Source organism: Pleuronectes platessa, chromosome 14 (genome assembly GCF_947347685.1).
Source record: "Pleuronectes platessa chromosome 14, fPlePla1.1, whole genome shotgun sequence".
NCBI lineage: Eukaryota > Metazoa > Chordata > Actinopteri > Pleuronectiformes > Pleuronectidae > Pleuronectes > Pleuronectes platessa.
This window is the reverse complement of record NC_070639.1, coordinates 13,405,835-13,424,884: the sequence shown is the minus strand read 5'-3', so window position 1 is coordinate 13,424,884 and position 19,050 is coordinate 13,405,835. Positions and strand designations below refer to the sequence as shown.

The window sequence follows — 19,050 nt, the reverse complement described above, 5'->3', positions numbered from 1 at the left end:
GATAATTATGATGAGGATTGTGATGATGAAGATGAGAATGATAATTATGATGAGGATTGTGATGATGAGGATGATGATGGTGACAATTATGATGAGGAGAATTATGAGGAGGAGGATGATGATGACGATGATGATGATGATGAAGATGATGATGAAAGGACGGTCCCACGCAAGGTTATCAGTTGCCTAGAAACCAGCGAACCCAGCGGTGCCTGTGTGTGTTCCGTGTGAACATCAGCTCAGACTCCGCTGGATCAAATCCCTGCTCGAGGCTCAGCGGGATTAAAATACTTCACAGCACATTTATCTGCACTCACTGTGGACCGAGAGCACACCGGGAGTCCGACAGCGAGGCGACGGGTCGTATCGCGAGAACGTCCGAGAACATGGAAACAGGACAACAAAAATAAATTGGTGGACAACAAGCCAGAGAGCATGATGGCGGCGTCGCTGCTGCGCCGGGACAAGAAATCCACTGCCGTCCACCTGAAGGCCGACTTGACCCGGACGGACGACACCAGCGGGGTACGGCAACTCCAGGAGCTGCTCGACGTGGTGCTAAATCCTGAGAAGCCCGCGGCGGACACGGAGGCGCTAGACTGGTGCAAATGTCTCATTGCAGGAGGCGAAGGTTTCGAGGAGTTCTGCAAGACGGTCCGGTCTTATGACAACGCGACCCTGTGCGGCTTGGTGTGGACCGCCAATTTCGTGGCGTACCGCTGCCGGACCTGTGGCATCTCCCCGTGCATGTCCCTGTGCGCCGAGTGCTTCAACAACGGCGACCACACGGGCCATGACTTCAACATGTTCCGAAGCCAGGCTGGCGGGGCCTGTGACTGTGGAGACAGTAATGTCATGCGAGAGACTGGGTGAGACCGAATTAGCTGCGAGCTAAGCTAGCTAGCTAGCTAGCTACAGAACGGGTTCAGCCGGGTGTCGCTTTGACAGCTCTCGGATGGAAATAGTCCCACTTGGTTATTTACTGCGCTGTCGTCGGTAATTTGTGGAAGAGACATGTTTGAATGTTCTGATCATTTTGATAATTTGCTCGCAGAAAAGGTTCGATAGAGCAGGTGAGCCTGGTTGGTTCACCAGCACAGCCGTTCCAACCATAACATTAATGTCATGCTCGTTGCCACAACTGGAGGCTACAACAGATCCCTGTGACACTGTGTGACACAAACATGAGTCTGCATGATGTGTCATTAATAACCTTAAACCCTGATGTGTTGCTACAGCTAATCCAGCTGTTATCTGTGGGCTCTATGGACAGTGGAAACCTCTGTCTGTCTGACATGTCAACATTCGTGATGAAGCTGTGTGTATTAAAGAGCTGGACAAAAAAATACTTCACCAAAATAGTGTGACAGTGGCCCACCTTGTACTTTTTAGTCTTTTAATAATAATAATAATGTCTTTATTTATATAGCACTTCTGTTAAGAGCTTCCTGAAGAAAAAAACAAGCAAAACATTTAAAGACAGCCATGAAAGATACAAAATACAAATTTATCCATGACAACTTAATATAATACTGATAATAACTGATTAGTGTGTAGATTTGTGTGTTGCAATTACTGTGTGGTCTTAAGCAATATGAGTGCGAAATGTAATAGTCTGTGTGTTGCAATGAATCACACCATGTGTATTTAATGAGATAACAAATACCTCCCATGCACTCTACTTGGTTTAATCAACAAATCCTAAACCTGTTTAACATCAGCCCAACCCCAATACTCAATCTTTGCTGAGCCTCTTTCCTGATCATATAGGTCAAAAGAATTAAATAATAAATTAATTAAAAAGGGAATTGAGAGATTTTTGCTGATTAGTGGTCGTCGAGTTTTCTGCAACAGTAACATTTGTGTGTTTCTCTTCAGATTTTGCAGACGACATCGGTTGAGAACGGGAGAAAATATCCCCTCAATACCTCGAGACCTTCTCTTGATGTCTGAGATGGTTCTTCCTCGCTTCATCCTGTGTATCGTACAGTACCTGAGGGATGGATACGTCGAAGCAGGTGAAAACACTCAAAACAAGGACCTTCTCTGAATAAAGATATTGAATATTATTGTAACCAATTTAACCAGTAATAAATGTCTGGTGTCTGAAACCATATCAAATGCAAAACACGGTCTTCTGTGTCAGACAGATACCGTTGTGTTGTACAACCGTTTACATCCCCAAGTTTGTATTGAGTCTCATGGCTTCTCTCTGTTATCTTGCTTCGTCAGACACCACCGCTGAGAGAGATCTGCAGAAAGTCCTGCAGCAGCTGGAGCCTCAGATCTCTTTCCTGGAGGAGCTCACGAAGATGGGCGGAGCAATGAGGACTGTGCTGACGAAGATCTTGACCAATCAGCAAACATTCAAAGAGTTGAGCATGGGTAAATATCTACACCCCTGTTTGTGTAAAAAACAACATAGAGTGAGACCTAATGTCTAATGTCACTTTGCTATTGTTTTATTCTCATCTGTTGCTGTTGAAGTAAAACGGTTACTTGCTTGGAAAGTGTAGACTGTACTCGATCTACTCATGCACTTGTATACAAAAAACAAAACCAGAAATAAAATATGAACTCAAATTGAGGATCAATATTAAGAAATAAAGTAATTGAAAGAAGGCAAGATCCCCTTTCCTAAAATGTTGTTTTCTTCAGCTGGAGATTTCAACACAACTGGTGTTGGTACAGTGTTGAGTGTTTTTCTTCTTTGTTTCAGGCCAAGAGGAGAATTTGCACGCTAAAAAGAACTATGACAAGTATTTGTCAGCGTTAAAGAATTCCGGTCTGGTGTCTGTGGAGGAGAAAAGTCAAGGTGCCACTGCTGATGTCCCAGTAGGTGCTGAAGGAGGTGCTGGGGCATTGGTCCTATTGGGTAAGATAACATAACATTTAATGTGATGCATATTTTGGAAATGGCTTATCCTTATTCATCTGCCTCACAGGGGTCAAAGTCTTGCACTTGCCAGAAATAATAAGTCCTTGTCAGACATTACGGCTTGAGAGATCAAACTTTGCCGAAGTGATTTTGAATGTGTTAGAAAGTTCACGTCTTGCTCTAACCAATGCTGAATACTGCTGTTAGAACAAATTATCCCTTTTAATATTTCAGAAAAGTGCTTTGTGTTTGTCTAATGTCTCAAGATGTGTCAAATTGATACTGATACATTTGTTTTATTTATTTATTATTAATAAAATAAAATAGTTCATTTATGTATGCTTTTATGTATTTTAGGAACCACTGCACCAGGGGCCCCAGATGAGGCTAGTAAAGAGGTTTGTGTCAGCATCATTACCTAAAACCTTAATGACCATTTACAGTTTAATTTACGTTCAGGCTTCAAAGGTTTAGTCTGCCATTTGTTATTATTATATGAATAAATATCTACTATATGTGAAAAAATTATGATAAATCACAATTTAACAGATTCACTGAAGTTAAACTTGGTGTGAACTGATGTACAGTTACTGTAAGTGTTTGTTTTTACTCCCAGGAAGATCAAGATGCTGGGCAATCTGTTGGTCAGAGGAAGCGGGTGAAGCTGAGCAGCAGTACCAAAGGTAAAAAGAGAAAGAAAATGTAATGCATTGATAAACATGAATTACCTAATTTATTGTGATTCTTTTTTCTGCCCTCAGACCCAAGGATTATTGATTCTCTGAAGCATAAATGCTTTCTGGAGGAGTTGCTGTTTTGGACAATAAAGTATGAGTTTCCTCAGAAGATGGTCACCTTCTTACTAAACATGTTGCCAGATCAAGATTACAAGGTATTTCTTTGTGTTTGCATTTATTCACAAGTATGTCTCGTGTTGCTCTAATTTCCCTCTCAGATGTGTCAGTGAATTGAAATCATACTTTGAACAGAGAGACAAAATAGCAACAGTCTGCTTAAATTGTGATGTGGTTTTTTCCCTTTTCCTCTCTGGCAGATCACCTTTACAAAGACATTTGTTCAGCATTACGCGTTCATCATGAAGACGCTGATGAAAAGCCACGAGTCGGACACCATGTCCAATCGCATCGTACATATCAGTGTGCAGCTGTTTAGCAATGAGGAGCTGGCTCGACACATGACAGAGGAGTGTCACCTGCTGGACATAATGGTCACAGTCCTCCTCTACATGATGGAGAGTTGCCTTATTAAAAGTGAACTTCAAGGTAAGTTGTCAGGATGTGTGGGATTCTGCACAGCTCATCGGACTCTTCACATGTTATTATTGTAAAGAATGAAGTAGACCGATGTAAGGACGCTTATTACGGATTACTGCACCAACTCTGTGCCAGTGAACATGGTATAACTGGTGCTTGATCAAATTGAAATTTAAGTTTTAAGATGGAGCTTTTATGTCGTATCTCAAAATATCAAATTGCACACACTTAGTCAAAAGATCTTGTGTAATGGATTGAGGCCGAGGGAATGGATAGCATCATACAAGGTGGTCCTTATTCTTTGTTGCTCATCATTGGATCTAAATTCATAAAGACCACATCCAATTTGTTTTTGTGGAGTAACTGGTACATGAATCCTGTGAATTGTTGAATGAGGTAAAAAAAGAATTGCTTTTCAAACAAAGAAATGCAACTGTTACTTTTTTATTTCTAATCATTTGTCAGTGTAGACAAAAACATGCACAGATGTTTCACCCCTCTGGCATTTCAAATTTTTACAGGGTCTGAGTGAAATGAGCTTCAATATTTAATTTGAGAGCCGTCCTATTTATCTCTACACATGACATTGTCTTTCTGTATTGGCAGCCAGGTGTTGAAATTGCAAGTGAATTGTCTCTCTATATATTTGCCGATTTCTTTCAATGTGTTGCCTATAAATATAAAAAAACTGCTGTAACCTAACTTGCATGTTCGTCCCCCCCCCCCTTTTTTTTTAGATGAAGAGAACAGTCGACATGTCGTGGTGAACTGTAGCGAGGCACTATTGAAGAACAACACCTACTGGCCGTTAGTTAGTGATTTTATTAACATCCTCTCACACCAAAGTGTAGCGAAAAAGTTCCTTGAGGACCACTCACTGCTGATGCTCTGGATGAGCTTTGTGTCATTCTTTCAAGGTAAAACAGGATTTCAACCTGAGCAGTAAACAGACACACTCATTCACTGAAGGTAGCAGAGTTTGTTGTGATTTCTCACATTCAGATAATAGTTGCAAAAATTGAGGCAAAAACCTCAAGAAAGATGTGCTTATTTGTATTTGTTTTTAATTTGCTTGTTCCCCATTCATTCTATTGTGGCAGTCTGGTGGTTTCTCCATTATCCATGACTATCAATGTCTGTCATTTCGGATTGGAAGCAACATGAGGTCAAACACAACAGCTGATTTAAATCACAGCTCATTTAGACTTTATATTCCCTCAATATGCTTAGTCAAGATAAAGGCAACCTCATCTGTCCCTTGGTATAAATACCCCTAATAGAAAGGGTGTGTTGTGGGGTGTATGACGCTTTGTCACTGAATTAGAATTGAGGCTAGTGCTGCTCATTTGCCATGTGAACTGTACCACCACCCTAAAAATAACACTCACCCTTGCACAGTGGGTTTGAGTATCCTCTTGCAAAGGCTATGTGCAGTGTCACTATTACATTGCATGCATGTCTGCTGAACTACTTTTGCATTGAATTCTGCTGTTTCATAACAGTTTGTCGGCAGATATGAGTTTAGAGCATTATATAAGGGGTCACCAGATCTTCACTAGAAAAATTCTAGTTTATGTTAGCATATAGACTTCATGTAGCATGTTTCAACTCTCTATCTTTTCAAATCCTTTCCTGCTGTGACAGGAATGAACCTGAATAAGCGGGAGCTGAATGAACATGTGGAGTTTGAGTCCCAGACGTACTATGCAGCGTTTGCAGCAGAGCTTGAGGCATGTGCACAGCCAATGTGGGGTCTCTTAACACACTGCAAAGTCAAAGTAAGTCCCGTCTTCAAACCAGGACAGCTGTCACACACAGCTCCCATATCCGGATGGTCTTGATCACCGGAACATGCCTCATACATATCCTCTACTTAACGTCCTTAATGTATAAACCTGCATTTATTTTAAAAACATAACATTTTGTGTAAACAGGAGACTCAGGAATATACTAAAACTGTGGTTCGCTACTGTTTGGAGACCCTTCAGATCTGGTTTGATTCCATTGGCTTCATAGACGAGGTAAATAAAAACGACAAAGTGTTATGAGCAAACATTCCTCTTTCTTGTTTCTCACGATTTGTGTCTCTCTCATAGCCTGCTCCAAATCAAGTGACTTTTCACCTGCCACTGCACCGCTACTATGCCATGTTCCTCAGTAAGGTATGTCAGACAGTCTCATCTCTTAAAGACACGCAGGCGTATCTTTTTATGTGGTTCAAAGCTAATCGTGTGGTTTATAATTCAGGCTGTAAAGTGCCAAGGCCTCGACCTGGACAGTCTCCTCCCTGACCAAGAGATGCTGATGAAGATCATGGTGCATCCACTCCAAATCCAGGTTTGACATTCACAGCCCAATGAAAACATTTACATTTTGTATTCATCTGCTTGTTCTCGTAGCCACTTTTTGATGAACACTGTTTTCTTTATGGCTGTAGGCATCCCTGTCCGAGATCCACAGCAACATGTGGGTCAGGAATGGGCTACAGATCAAGGGACAGGCTATGACCTACGTACAGTCGCACTTCTGCAACTCCATGATTGACCCAGACATTTATCTGCTCCAGGTTAGAATTGCTGAATCCCATACATATATACATTTTCACAGTTTATATCATTTTTTTGTTTTGTTATTCTAAATTTTTGTATGCACTTGTTTCTTGGTTTACAGGTGTGTGCGTCGAGGCTAGATCCCGACTACTTCATATCAAGTGTTTTTGAGAGGTGAAGCATCTCATACACACAGTTTTCTTGTTCCTGCAGCATGCCCTTAAATTCACATGCAGCTTAGTAGTCTTACCAGCACTTTACACTCTTGTCTGTAACACAGGTTTAAAGTGGTCGACCTGCTGACCATGGCGTCTCAGCATCAGAACGCCGTGTTAGACTCTGAGCAGGAGAGACCGATGCTGGAAGGAGCTCTGACCTTTCTGGTCATACTCACGAGCCTGCGTGTACATTTGGGTAAGTTGTACATAAATACAGTGATTGCCAAAATAAGAAATACCTTACTATATGATAAAGTAGCTCTACAGTGAAAACAGATCTGTAAACTATAACGGGCAGTGCGATTATTTATTCTTGTCAAGGAAACTTTCACAGTTAGAGACTGGGTGATCATCTCATGGCTTGTTGCTGCATCATTGGGAGACATTGAAAAATGATTAATGTTTGATTTTAATGTGGGGCTGAACTTTGTGATTTATTCACTCTGACTCATTCTCACCAACAGGGATGACGGACGATGAGATCCTTCGATCTGAGATGGTCTCACAGCTGTGTATGAATGACCGCACACACAGTGCACTCTTGGATCTTGTATCCTTCAGTATTTAAGAGATGCATTACATGGCTTAGAGATATTTTCAGTTTCCCCCAGACAATCTTTTTTCTCCTTAAGAGTATTTTCTTAGATTCCTGAGAATCCCAACCCAAAGAGTGGCATTGTTCCAGGGAGTTGTAGTTTTGAGGAGATGCTCTCTTCTGTGGCCGACTTCAAAGCACCAGTGTTTGAGCCCGGAGGCTCGATGCAGCAGGGCATGTACACACCTAAAGGTAGGATGAGTTAAATACTCAACATTCAAAGAAGTACCCTGTCATTTGAAATAACTGAATACTTGAGCTGGAAAGCCTGTAATTCAAAGTGCCTAAAAGCGACACCATAGCACTGTGGCCTGTCCGACTTATTTTAATATCAAGGTTGGCACAATACCTGTAGGACCAGTGAGGAGGTAGATGTTTCTATGTGCTGTGCTCCACTGAGCAAGTCTAATTATAACAGTGAGGAAAGCTGTGAAGGGAATTGGGAATTTCAGATTAAAAGAAAATGGACAAAATAGATTAAAAAAAGTATAGCATGTAAAATAAGAGAATCAGTGGCCTGTTTTTTTCTGATTAATAAAAACCTTTTAGCAATAGTGCTTTCTTTACCTTATTGTGAAGAACTCAATACTCGAGTCCAGTCCAATGAATTGTAAATATTGTGGGTATACAAAGGTTAAAATTGCGCTACAGTAAGAAGAGCAATGTGTATACATATAAACTGGCACATACAAGAATGTTTTTTTTAATGAATCGGATCAGATGATCCTAGGTACATAAACTAATTTGCTTTAATACGCTGAGTTTTATACTATTTTTATACTATTGTATTTTGATCTATAACACTGTAATGTGTCTCCTTATCTGTGAGCTATGTTACTATTTTTTTTTTTTTTTAAATATTTTATTTTCAGTTTCATATGTAATGTGTACAAACAAACATATCAGTATACCAACAGTATAGAGACATAACAAAGGACAACAAAGGATAGCTATGTTACTATTTGAATCACTGGGACACTTCATTCCATTGTCATTAATGTCCCTGGCCACTTGGGGTCAGGCTTACACCACTCACGAATAGAAGGTGAAAATGATGAGAAAGTGAATCATTGTCGCTTTGCAGCAGAGTTAACAAATCATTTCTTTCTCCTTTTCTCAATTAGCCGAGGTCTGGGAAAAGGAGTTTGATCCCATCATGGTCGTTCTCAGAACAGTCTACCGGCGTGACGTCCAGTCAGCAATGGACAGATACTCAGCATTGTAAGTGAACACTGATGCCTTAATTTCCCCTCAGTAAATGCCTTGGTTGCAGCAGTGGTTTTAATTTAAGAATGTCATAGCAGAATTCCCTTTTTATCTGTATCCAGCTTGACCGTACTCTGTTCTTTAGTGGGAGTATTAATGTTCAGTCATCCCTGACAAAGCCAACCTGCATCACGATCTGTTCAGTGTCACAGGGTCCCCTCTCTCACCTGCTCATGAAGGGACATGATAAGAAAGGTCAGGTCTGCTCGGTGCCAGAGCTGCTTCCAATTAGATAGCTGTCGAGAAAAATCAATTTATTATTTCAGGCTAAATTGTATTAGAATGGAGAAAATCTTTCTTCTTTGATTGCACTAGAGACGTCTCGGTGAAGGTGGTGAAGGAAATTGTTTTGGACTTAATTTTCTAAAAGGTTACTGGAGTGTGTGGGGGATGCTAAGTATACCATAGCGTCCTTCTTGGTTTGAAATGGTACTTGGGGATGTGACCTTTTTCACAATGGGATTTTAGTAGAGCCCGGCCAATAATACTTTCCGACATGAACCTTACACAGTCATATCGGTATCATTGTTTGTTTGCTGTTATACAACATAATGAAAACTTAAATTTTACAGAATGAAAACTGTAGAAGAGATACATTTCTTCATAATATATTATAAATATATTTGGTTGTGTCTGTTATTTATAATAAGGTTGATGGTTAAACCGAAGAATATCAAGCATCAGTTACATTTCTTTGTTATAACGACATTTCGGAGTAGTTCATTTTTTTAAATATCTACATAAACCTGTGTTGTAATATTTTATCTCCCTAATAATGGTGTCGGCATAAGGCCGACACCTTCAAAGTCTGTATAGATCAGTCATGTATGACCTTAATGTAGTATACCCTTTTCTCTGCCAGTATTTTCTTTTCCAAACCAAATGGAATGGAGCCATATTTCTCCTTGAAGCATATTGAAGCTGCCAGTGCCACCTTCAGTCTGATACCAGCCTCATGTTGCTCATTCACGCTGTTTGGTTATGATGGATTGCCTGTCAAGCTGGCCTTGGTTTTATATAACAATGATCCCAATATCACTAATCGCGTGCGTGACCGTGATACCCATTGGCTGTGCTGTTGAATAGACTGAAATCTTTTGTACAGTGAATTATTCTATAACAGTGTCACCTCATCAAAGTGTCGAAATTCAAACTTCTGTTGCATGTAATCTGATTGTTCTGCTGATATATCTTTTTTTCCTTGTCGATGATGACTTCTACTAGTTTGAAACAGTCTGGGATTCACACTGGCAACCCTTGGCCGCCTTACAAGGAGAGGACTCCTCTGCACCCGTGCTACAAAGGCCTCATCAAGCTGTTGCACTGCAAGACACTGCACATTGTGATATTCACTCTGCTTTACAAGGTGAGCCTCAAAGACCATTCATGTGATGATACAGTGCTGCCCTTGCATCTCAATTTACTCCTTGAACTTAATCAGAAGTGACTCGGTTTGCCATGTTTAATTGGTGCACAAGTAAAATGACTGAGCAAATAATTGGTCTTGACGCGTCACAAGAATTTGCTTGAAATCACGACAAAACACAGAAGGTGCAGGACTAAATTAACAGACTATGTAGATGAGCCATAATACAGGAACAAAAGGACCAGTGCATTATGAGGTGTGCATTAACTGGAAGAGCATTGGCATAGTCAGTATATATAATAAGAGATATACTGATACTGATACCAGCATCCTCTTTACCTGGAAATCACTTCCTCGCCTCCCCAGCAGCAGTTGCACTGTACTGCCACTGGCAAGTACTGTGACAAGTACTGTTTTTAGAGCAGCTTAAGAAGAAGTCATTCCCAGTAGTGTAGCGTTAGCCAGAGCTAGCTACAATGTCAGCAGTTTGGCAGTATTTAAAGCTGTTAGGTCCCACAAGCAAAACAGCAACATGTTCCTTAGGCATGACTGTGCCTAAGGCTGGCACCACTGTTGTAATTGTCAACACAAAGATTTTTGCAAAGTCCTGATATCCTAATTGGTATCAAGAAGGGGAAAATGGTATTTATTATTTAACATCTCCACCAGTATCCCATTTGTTTGGGGATCTTGTTTGTACCGGTACCATTACAGGTATAAGTCCAAGCAAAAATGTTGATGCACTTGCAGAAACATTTTCCTCAGGTTAAAGTAATGATTCAATATGTTATAGATATGGATGGATCATCCGAACATGTCGGAGCATGTGCTGTGCATGGTGCTATACCTGATCGAGCTGGGCTTGGACAACCAAGTTCAAGACAACAAGGACAATGAGGTGAGATACAAGACCTGTGAGTAGCAGTCTTCTCACTGTGCAGACTCCCAAACCAGCATCCTTTTTTAAAACGTGTCTCTTATACCTTAAGGAGCCTTGCATTGAGGAGCACTGCCATGACAGCTGGTTCCCAGGCACCAACCTCCTCTCCAACCTGCACCATGTCATCAACTTTGTGAGGGTTCGGGTCCCTGAAACGGCCCCAGAAGTGAAGAGAGAGGCCCCTCCCAGCACCAGCACCGAAGCTTCCTCTTATGGCCAGGTGAGAGTTCTGCTAAAGGCTCAGCTGAGTTAGGGTGCTATTAATGACACTGCAATGCTGCTATAATAAAAACTTCTGGGAGTGAGACTTCTAGTAAGTCTAGCTCTCAGTTTGTTATTCACTGTGTTCCAGCTGGCTGCACAAAATGTAGAGTTTCTCTCTTGTCTTTATACAAGAGTGCTGTCAATTGTTTTGGGGGCAGTATGTCTTCTTTAAATGTTTAAGGTATGAAATGATTTCCCTCAATAGCTCCCCATGTACAAGTTTCCTTTGCTCCTGCGCAAAACAGTTTGTCTGCATCCAGCTACACTGATATTTTGCAAATTACTTCAGTTTGAGTTCTTGTCCTCACTCTCAGGCTGCTCCAGTCCACTGGCACAACCTCTGCTGTCAGGAATGTCTGCCCTTGCTCCGGGGCTTCATGTGAAACTACATGAGCAAAATTGCTTTTATATTTTTTGGTGAAAAAAGAGGAGATGAAATATTGAGTTCTGTTTCAGTCGTATTTACTGTGCTTTCAGTTCAACCTTTATTTTCACCCAGAAATACATTGAGATAATAGGAACTCATTTACCAAGAAAACCCAAATATGAAACTCAGGTAACAGAGGTAAGAGCAAAGGTAAAGCCCTCGGAATATTGATAAAATCTTTTGTGATGAAATTTTGATTGGTTTAGCTCGACTAGATTGACTGAAATGTTTATTATAAAAAGAAAAAAAAGTTTATTAACTGACTGTATATAATAATAACAAGGGCATTTGACACAGGACAAAGACTGAATAAAAAAAAAAACTGATAAAATGAACACCCCCGAGGCAACTAGTGCAAACTAAAGAAAGTCACTCCTCCCGGCTAAGAACAGCAGCCACATCATGAGCTTTTTTTGTGAATTAAAAAAATGCTGGTAGGTTCTAATGTTTCTCTCTCTTTTCGGACTTTGTGCTAAATTAACCTTACTGGCTGAATAATGATGGTTAAGGCCTGATGAATGTTGCCCTTACTAAGAAGTTAAGTTAGCGTTTTTCCAGAAATGTTGAACTACAGCTTTAAATAATTCAATAATATAACAAGTACTGAATACAATGGCTTTTAACTCGGAATGCAGGGACTGAATGTGTAAAGAACTTGATTCATTATCACAAAATCACATTAGTAATTAACTGACTTTACAGGTGTTGCTGACAGTTTCAGTGTTTGTTGACTTGCAAGATTCTGTTTGATATTCTTTATCCCCACGTTTTCTTTCAGCTGAGCCCTGGCCTGTGCATGCTTCATTTACCAGGTTACATTGATGGTTTGGTGCTCATGGTGTGTTCATCTGTAACCTCATCATCATCATCATCATCACTTTTGTTCACTTTGCTGTACTTGCTCCACAGAACTCCAGACGTCTTTCAGGGAATTGGAGAGAGGTAGCTGTCTTTTTCTAAACAAGGCTGATTGCTCCGATGCCACCAGCAGCTGCATTTGTCCATGTGATCTTTTACTCTCAAAGAATTCCCATGCACGCGTTTGTTTTGTGCCTTTCAACGGAGGTCTGCCTTGGTGTGTTATGGCGTGTGTATAATGTCGTGCTTCAGCAGTTTCCCTCCCTCTTGACTGCTGAAACTAATTATGTGTGTAATGCAGGTTTGGGTAAACGCTTTTTAACCGCATGTCAGTATGATTGATGTCGCCTAGACTGGGGTATATGATTTATGTTTATTTAACGGTGCAGCTCAGGTCCTTTTTGTCAGGTCAGGGCAATCCTTCAGACGGCTTGTGAGCTTTTACATGGGGAAGATTAGAATTTTCTCCGGAAAATGGTTGTTTTGAGCACTATCAGCAAAGGTACTGGTGAGACGTCAGCTGGAATTTTAAAAAGGACATCTAATCTGACATTTATATATATTGTCCCGGTCAGACTATGGTAATGAAGCACCTGTTCAATCCATCAAAGCCAATCAGACCATTACTGACATCATTGTAGGAGAGAGGGTGTTTGGCATCAAGATTTTTTTTCTCTTGCTTCCCGCATATTGTGTTGATACTGAGGGGGCTTGATACTTGATGTGTATCAAGTGATGTAAAAGTTTGTGTGTGTGTGTGACAGTATTTGTAAAACATTCACAGTGGGTTTCTGTATCTTAAATCATAGAACATCACATTAACATTGCCCATATAAAAAAGTAATTTAAAAAAAGCGGTGATGTGTAATTCATGTCCGTCCAATGTTCTCCTAGAACCTGCGGGAAGCTCAGGTCTTCAGCCTCGTGGCGGAGCGCAGGAGGAAGTTCCAGGAGATAATCAACCGCAGCAACACCGAGGCCACCCAGGTGGTCAGGCCCAAGAGCTCCTCAACCCGCTGGGTCCCGCCAGGCACACCTCCCCAGCTGGTGACGGAGATCCTGGAGATCCGAGAGAGCATGCTGTCCCTCCTCATCAAGCTCCACCAGAAACTGTCGTCCAGGCCGAACTCCCTGTCGCCAACCTGGCTGGAGGATATGGACACGAGCCGTCACGCTCACGGAGACGGCATTACGGCCATTGAGCGTATCCTCACCAAGGCAGCCACGCGCAGCTGCCAAATCAAGCGTAGCATCCAGGACATTTGTGGAAAAGTGTGTCCTCCAGTGCCACCAAAGAAGAACAGTCCATCTGACAAGAAAACCATGGATAAAGAAGAGAGGTATTGTAATCTGCGAGTGCTTTTGTACAGCTCCATTTTGCATTTAACATTCCTCTTTAGAAGACATAATCTATCAAATTGTCTTCAAAAAGTGCTTTACAATATATTTGCTTCAAGTTGTGTGTTCAAGGACAATGCATGTGTATCCTGTCACTTTTCCCTCTATACATCCACTGCCAGGAAGATAATTAATCATGGTTCTCGGGAGCCTGTCACATTTTATCTTTTCAACAGCTGCACTAGGCACTGAATGGGTGTGAGTGTCGGTATGCCAATATTCTGTATGTCACCATTAGTATATGTGCCATTGATGAAGCCTCTTTGTCTAATTCTAAAGATTATAATCTATTTCTGAAGATGTCAATTCTCTACTCACCTTCTTTGTGGAAAGACAATATCCTAATGCGCTCACATGTTTCATCATGAGGCCAGTAAACTTAGCAAAAATCAAATCAAAGTCGGTGGGTTTTGGCTTTTCACCACTCCGCGTCTCCCTTTCCCCCCCTCTAACGATGATGGAATGGGCTATAACCGTGTGATAATGGTCTGCTTTTGGGGTTGGTTTCACCCCACAGACTAAGGTAAAGGTAGAATCGAGTCCCACTCACTGGGACTAGTGCCAGTTTCCATGGCAACAGTCAGGCAGCAGTGCGCTCTGGGCAGCGAGGAGTGAGGAGCTGCTGCCCATTCCTCAGGCTGGTTGTCGGCACCCCTGAAGCCATCAGTGGAAAATTATTGAGCTGCAACGCTCCTGTCAGTATTTGTTTATGTGCTCTTATTAGGAAGTTAATTTACAGTCAGCTCTCACCCTGTACGTCTTCGGACTGGAGCGCAACCCTCCATTTCAGACCTCTTTTACACCAAAAGTGAACAGGTCTATGCAGGTTTTCGAAATGCGGGTAAATCCACTAATAATACAAAATAAAATCGAGTTCGACGTCATGAAAAAGTCAAACACCGATCCACTCTCCTTCACTTCGCTGTCTTGCCAAATTAGCGCGTTCACCTGAGTGTCACATTTCATCACTGCCGATCGGACCCGACTAAAACCCATGTCTACTGCAGAGTCATTCAACTCTGGAGTGAATGCCTTTTGTATCCATTCCCATTGCAAACAAAGGGCGTGTGTTAGTTTGTGTTTTTTGACCAGTGGAAAGGGGCTTAGTTTAACAATCAACCTTTTGATGTGTCTCCTTAATGTACCTACATCACAACTAAATTGGGTGAATGTGCATTAGGTCACTATGGTCTTATTCTGTGGAACAAACTTTCTAATGCAGCTGTATCTTCTTTTAAAAACAACTTAAAACATTTCATTGCTCTCAAGCTTGAAAGTGTGTGTGTGCATTAAGTGTGAATGCAGTAGTTGCATAAATGTCCTGTATTGGTGTCTCTTAGGTTATTTAGTTAGTGTGGAGCATCTATATGTATTTTCTATGTCATCTGTTTAATGTTTTCCCTGTTTTACTGTAAAGCCCACTGAGTCTCTCATACCTTCCTACCTCTGTATGAAATATGCTATATGAATTTAATATATAGATTAACAGATTTTCATCTTTCACAGCTAAGCTTAATTAAAATCAGACACAATGTTACTGGTAGAGATCTAAAAGTAATATTTCTGCAGCTTCATCAAATAATATTTTGCTCGTTCTTTCTTTTCAGACGCCAGAGGGCCAGAGAGAGACAGCAGAAACTGCTCGCTGAATTTGCTTCCAGGCAGAAGAGTTTCATGGAAACAGCCATGGATGTTGGTAAGAAAAGGCAGATTTAATTCTGTTTGCAAAGAGTTCGCCACCAATCACTTCAGGACGCTCTATATATGCAAAAAACCAGCAGCAGCACTGCAGCGTGCTCGCTGTAGTTGTTAATCAAAGTGCGAAATTCAGTCTACAATAACCAACTGAGGCAAGTGATGAATGGTGACAGTATAATGTACAGTGAATGAGGTACTGACTCTCCTCCGTAAACACATGCATAAGGTTAGATGTGTGGTGGAGCTGTTTAACAAGTGCAAATACAGTTTCCTTTTCTTTCTAATATATGGCTCTTGAAAGTATGATGAGTATTTGGATGGTGTGAATGCATTTTTTTTATTTTGATATATTCAAGAATACATGTTTTTGTTAAATTTGCTTCCACCAAGGACGTTATGTTTTCCCCCTTGTTAATCTGGTAGTTGGTTAGTTTGTATGTTTGTTTGTTTGTTTGTAAGCAAAATTACACAAAAGAAACTGAACTGATTCCCTCAAAACTTTCATGGATTTTGATCCCAAAAATGATGCGGAACATTAAGGAAACTAATTTCCCATCAGTGTGCAGTTTTTTTTGTGAATTTAAGGGGACTGTTGGGGCCTGGAAGTGGTAAATGCTCTACTGTTAGCAGAAATCCTATCAACAATATATCTCTTTTTTATATTAACAACAATAACATTAATATAAAAAATAAATAATTGAAAAGACATTATTTACACAGAGCTCTGTTGTGGAAATTTATATTTTCAAAAATAATTGATTAGACACTGATGTGTCCTGTCTACAGATACTACAACCAGTCTGACAAATCATGCTTATCAAACTAGTTTTGTTCTGACATACATGTACAGCTTTTTAATAAAGCACACACATTACTTTTTTTTTTTTAAGGACATTCTGCTTCTGTAGACCTTTTAAAGAAAGTGACCGCTGTCTGAAATACCCCTATCATTGCTTTTCCTTTTTACATTGGAACAAGGTGACAGTGGTCTGAGTCCGTGGCTGTGGTCCTGTTAGGAGAAAGTGAGAGGAGAGTGCTCCTGTGGGAGTGTGGGCGGCTGCTGGCTGAGGGCACACAGGATCAAAGCACTAATAGTGGGCTGGACTCCCAGGACCCACTCTGACACAGCATTGTTAGTGAGTGAATAATAGCTGCTGTGATCGGATGGACCATTATGGCAGGACCGTGTTCTGACCTCTTACTGCACACTTCCTCCTGAGCAGTAACTTTAGTTTGCTTTGCCTCAAGCTAATTTTTGCGTAAGGATCCCTTGTACTGAAGTAAAATTTAATTGTAATTGAAAGATTATGATATAAATCCAATTATGTGAATGTACTGTAGAATGCTTGCAAATATCTTTTGAATTTGCCTGCATGATTTAGCATTTGTTTTTATTTCAGTAGGGAGATATATTTAAGGCGTCTCTTCTCCAGCCTGCCCTTCGTGATAGGTTTTCAAGAGGTGTTATGTTTTATGCAGCTGGAATTGCTACTTGTTCTTGAAGTCGTCCTTAGAATCCGATTTTGTCACAGAATATACCAAAGTCACTTAAAGACCATGGCGTTCGGTTATCTGCAGAAGGAACACAATTTTTAATCTTAAAATATTCTGTTCCCACCTGGACATTGGTGTTGCTACTGGAAAAGATAAAGATTAGATGAAGGATTTGATCTCAGAGTGGTAATTTGATGTAATTATATTAAAGAAATATTAATATTAAAATGTATGGTAAAGCAATCTGAGGTAAACGCACTCAAACAGTCATTAATCAATCAATCATGTATATAGATAATTTTGCAGTGAGGAATTTATCTTTAATATTTTCCAGATCACTATCTCTGATACTTGAGTTAATCCACAGGCCTTCACTGTGAACTTCGGTCTATGAAAGAAATACTCCTTTGTGCCGTAGAGTATTGGACGTGATTCTTAACAGAGATTAGTGGGATCAATAATGTTGTGACCTTTTCCTTTCAGATCGATGACTGTTCATTAGGTCTGTTGTTGTAGTCTAGATGTGTTTAGTAGTGTTGTGCATTATCACTGGCATAAAATCTTCTCTCACAGATGAATTTAACATTCAAAAACGTATCTGCTACGTGAATACAAAACTTAAAAGAGGAATCACAAATGTACGCTGTCGAAAGCATAAAGCTGTAGCACATCCTCAGTGTGTGACCTTGTCATTTTACCTTGTGTTTGTGTGCGTGCGCATGTGTCTGAGTACTGGGATGGCCGGGGGCTAAAGCTGTAGCGTTGACATCTAATGCAAACAACATTCATTTCCCCAGGAACACAGTGACCTCTCCTGAGAACATATTATTCTAAAAAGCAATAAATCAATTTCCAACACAGCTTGACATTTCTACACAATACATGCTGCACAGATTGAACACAGTTCTTAACATTTAAAACTAATTTCACATCAGTAATCAATCTGTAATGTTGTGGCAATCACGCAAATAGTAGCAACGTAGTGCATTAATTTATGTTCTCAGTATGGCCATATAGACCGTACATATATATATATTTCATTGCTTAAATCCTATTTTGTCAGTCAATCCCTATTCTTTGCCCATAACTGTTGTAAACAAGCATAAGTTTTGAATTCTTGAAGACTGGTTCTGCTCTTTTTGACAGAATCCCCTGAGACCGAGGCAGCTATGGATCTTGGAGCATCTGAAGTGATGGAGTCTGAGGTTCTTTATGACTGTGTCATCTGTGGCCAGAGTGGACCGTCCACTGAGGACCGTCCCACTGGCCTAGTAGTTCTCCTGCAGGCATCCTCAGGTACTACACTTCCCAGCTTCCTCCTCTTCCAATTTAACTGTCCTGATCTTCTTTCTACAATTTAAAAATACCTGACAATAAGCAGCCTGGTCAGGTCACATCAACAGGATGAGCCCTTGACAAACATCACCTTCTATTTCACCATTGACTGCCAGAAATATTCCTATCACATTTGATCCACCATATTGTGAATCACATGTTAAATAGGCAGGTTAAGCTTTGTTTTAATTGGCTCATTTATCATTCATGTTGATCCCTGCTCACTTGTACATGGAGACTGCTCTTGTAAGAGGTAATTTCTTTCCCATTTTTGGGACAGGGAGGATCCTTCACTGTCATCCAGATAAATGGTATTTTTGATTATTAATTAGTCACCTTGTAAAACCGTTCAAAAGTCTCTGACCTCAATGTCAAAAAACATCTTGTAAAAAAAACAAAAAACAGCAGGTCCATTATAGTTTACAATGTCATTGTCCTTTCAAGTGACCTGAAACCATTGTCATTGAAAGCTGCACATGTTGTGATGTTA

General features: G+C 40.6%; 1 protein-coding gene across 3 annotated transcripts in view; it reads left to right on the top strand.

The window, feature by feature from the left end:
• The first annotated feature begins 198 nt into the window (after positions 1-198).
• Positions 199-19,050, top strand: part of ubr3 (ubiquitin protein ligase E3 component n-recognin 3) — a 38,486-nt gene continuing 19,634 nt past the window's right edge. Inside the window, exons 1-26 of one of the 3 annotated variants that reach the window (XM_053439071.1) lie at positions 199-869; positions 1,879-2,018; positions 2,233-2,385; positions 2,720-2,875; positions 3,236-3,276; positions 3,495-3,561; positions 3,640-3,770; positions 3,933-4,161; positions 4,890-5,069; positions 5,797-5,930; positions 6,087-6,173; positions 6,249-6,314; positions 6,400-6,489; positions 6,590-6,718; positions 6,823-6,875; positions 6,982-7,115; positions 7,384-7,469; positions 7,565-7,706; positions 8,639-8,735; positions 10,005-10,146; positions 10,940-11,044; positions 11,136-11,306; positions 12,687-12,719; positions 13,530-13,975; positions 15,641-15,729; positions 18,372-18,521. In XM_053439071.1, coding sequence (XP_053295046.1) covers positions 436-869; positions 1,879-2,018; positions 2,233-2,385; positions 2,720-2,875; positions 3,236-3,276; positions 3,495-3,561; positions 3,640-3,770; positions 3,933-4,161; positions 4,890-5,069; positions 5,797-5,930; positions 6,087-6,173; positions 6,249-6,314; positions 6,400-6,489; positions 6,590-6,718; positions 6,823-6,875; positions 6,982-7,115; positions 7,384-7,469; positions 7,565-7,706; positions 8,639-8,735; positions 10,005-10,146; positions 10,940-11,044; positions 11,136-11,306; positions 12,687-12,719; positions 13,530-13,975; positions 15,641-15,729; positions 18,372-18,521 — 3,685 coding nt within the window. In that variant the 5' untranslated portion in view covers positions 199-435. The remainder of the gene's footprint in view (positions 870-1,878; positions 2,019-2,232; positions 2,386-2,719; positions 2,876-3,235; positions 3,277-3,494; positions 3,562-3,639; positions 3,771-3,932; positions 4,162-4,889; positions 5,070-5,796; positions 5,931-6,086; positions 6,174-6,248; positions 6,315-6,399; positions 6,490-6,589; positions 6,719-6,822; positions 6,876-6,981; positions 7,116-7,383; positions 7,470-7,564; positions 7,707-8,638; positions 8,736-10,004; positions 10,147-10,939; positions 11,045-11,135; positions 11,307-12,686; positions 12,720-13,529; positions 13,976-15,640; positions 15,730-18,371; positions 18,522-19,050) is intronic. The other 2 variants (XM_053439070.1, XM_053439072.1) reach the window with 2 other exon arrangements.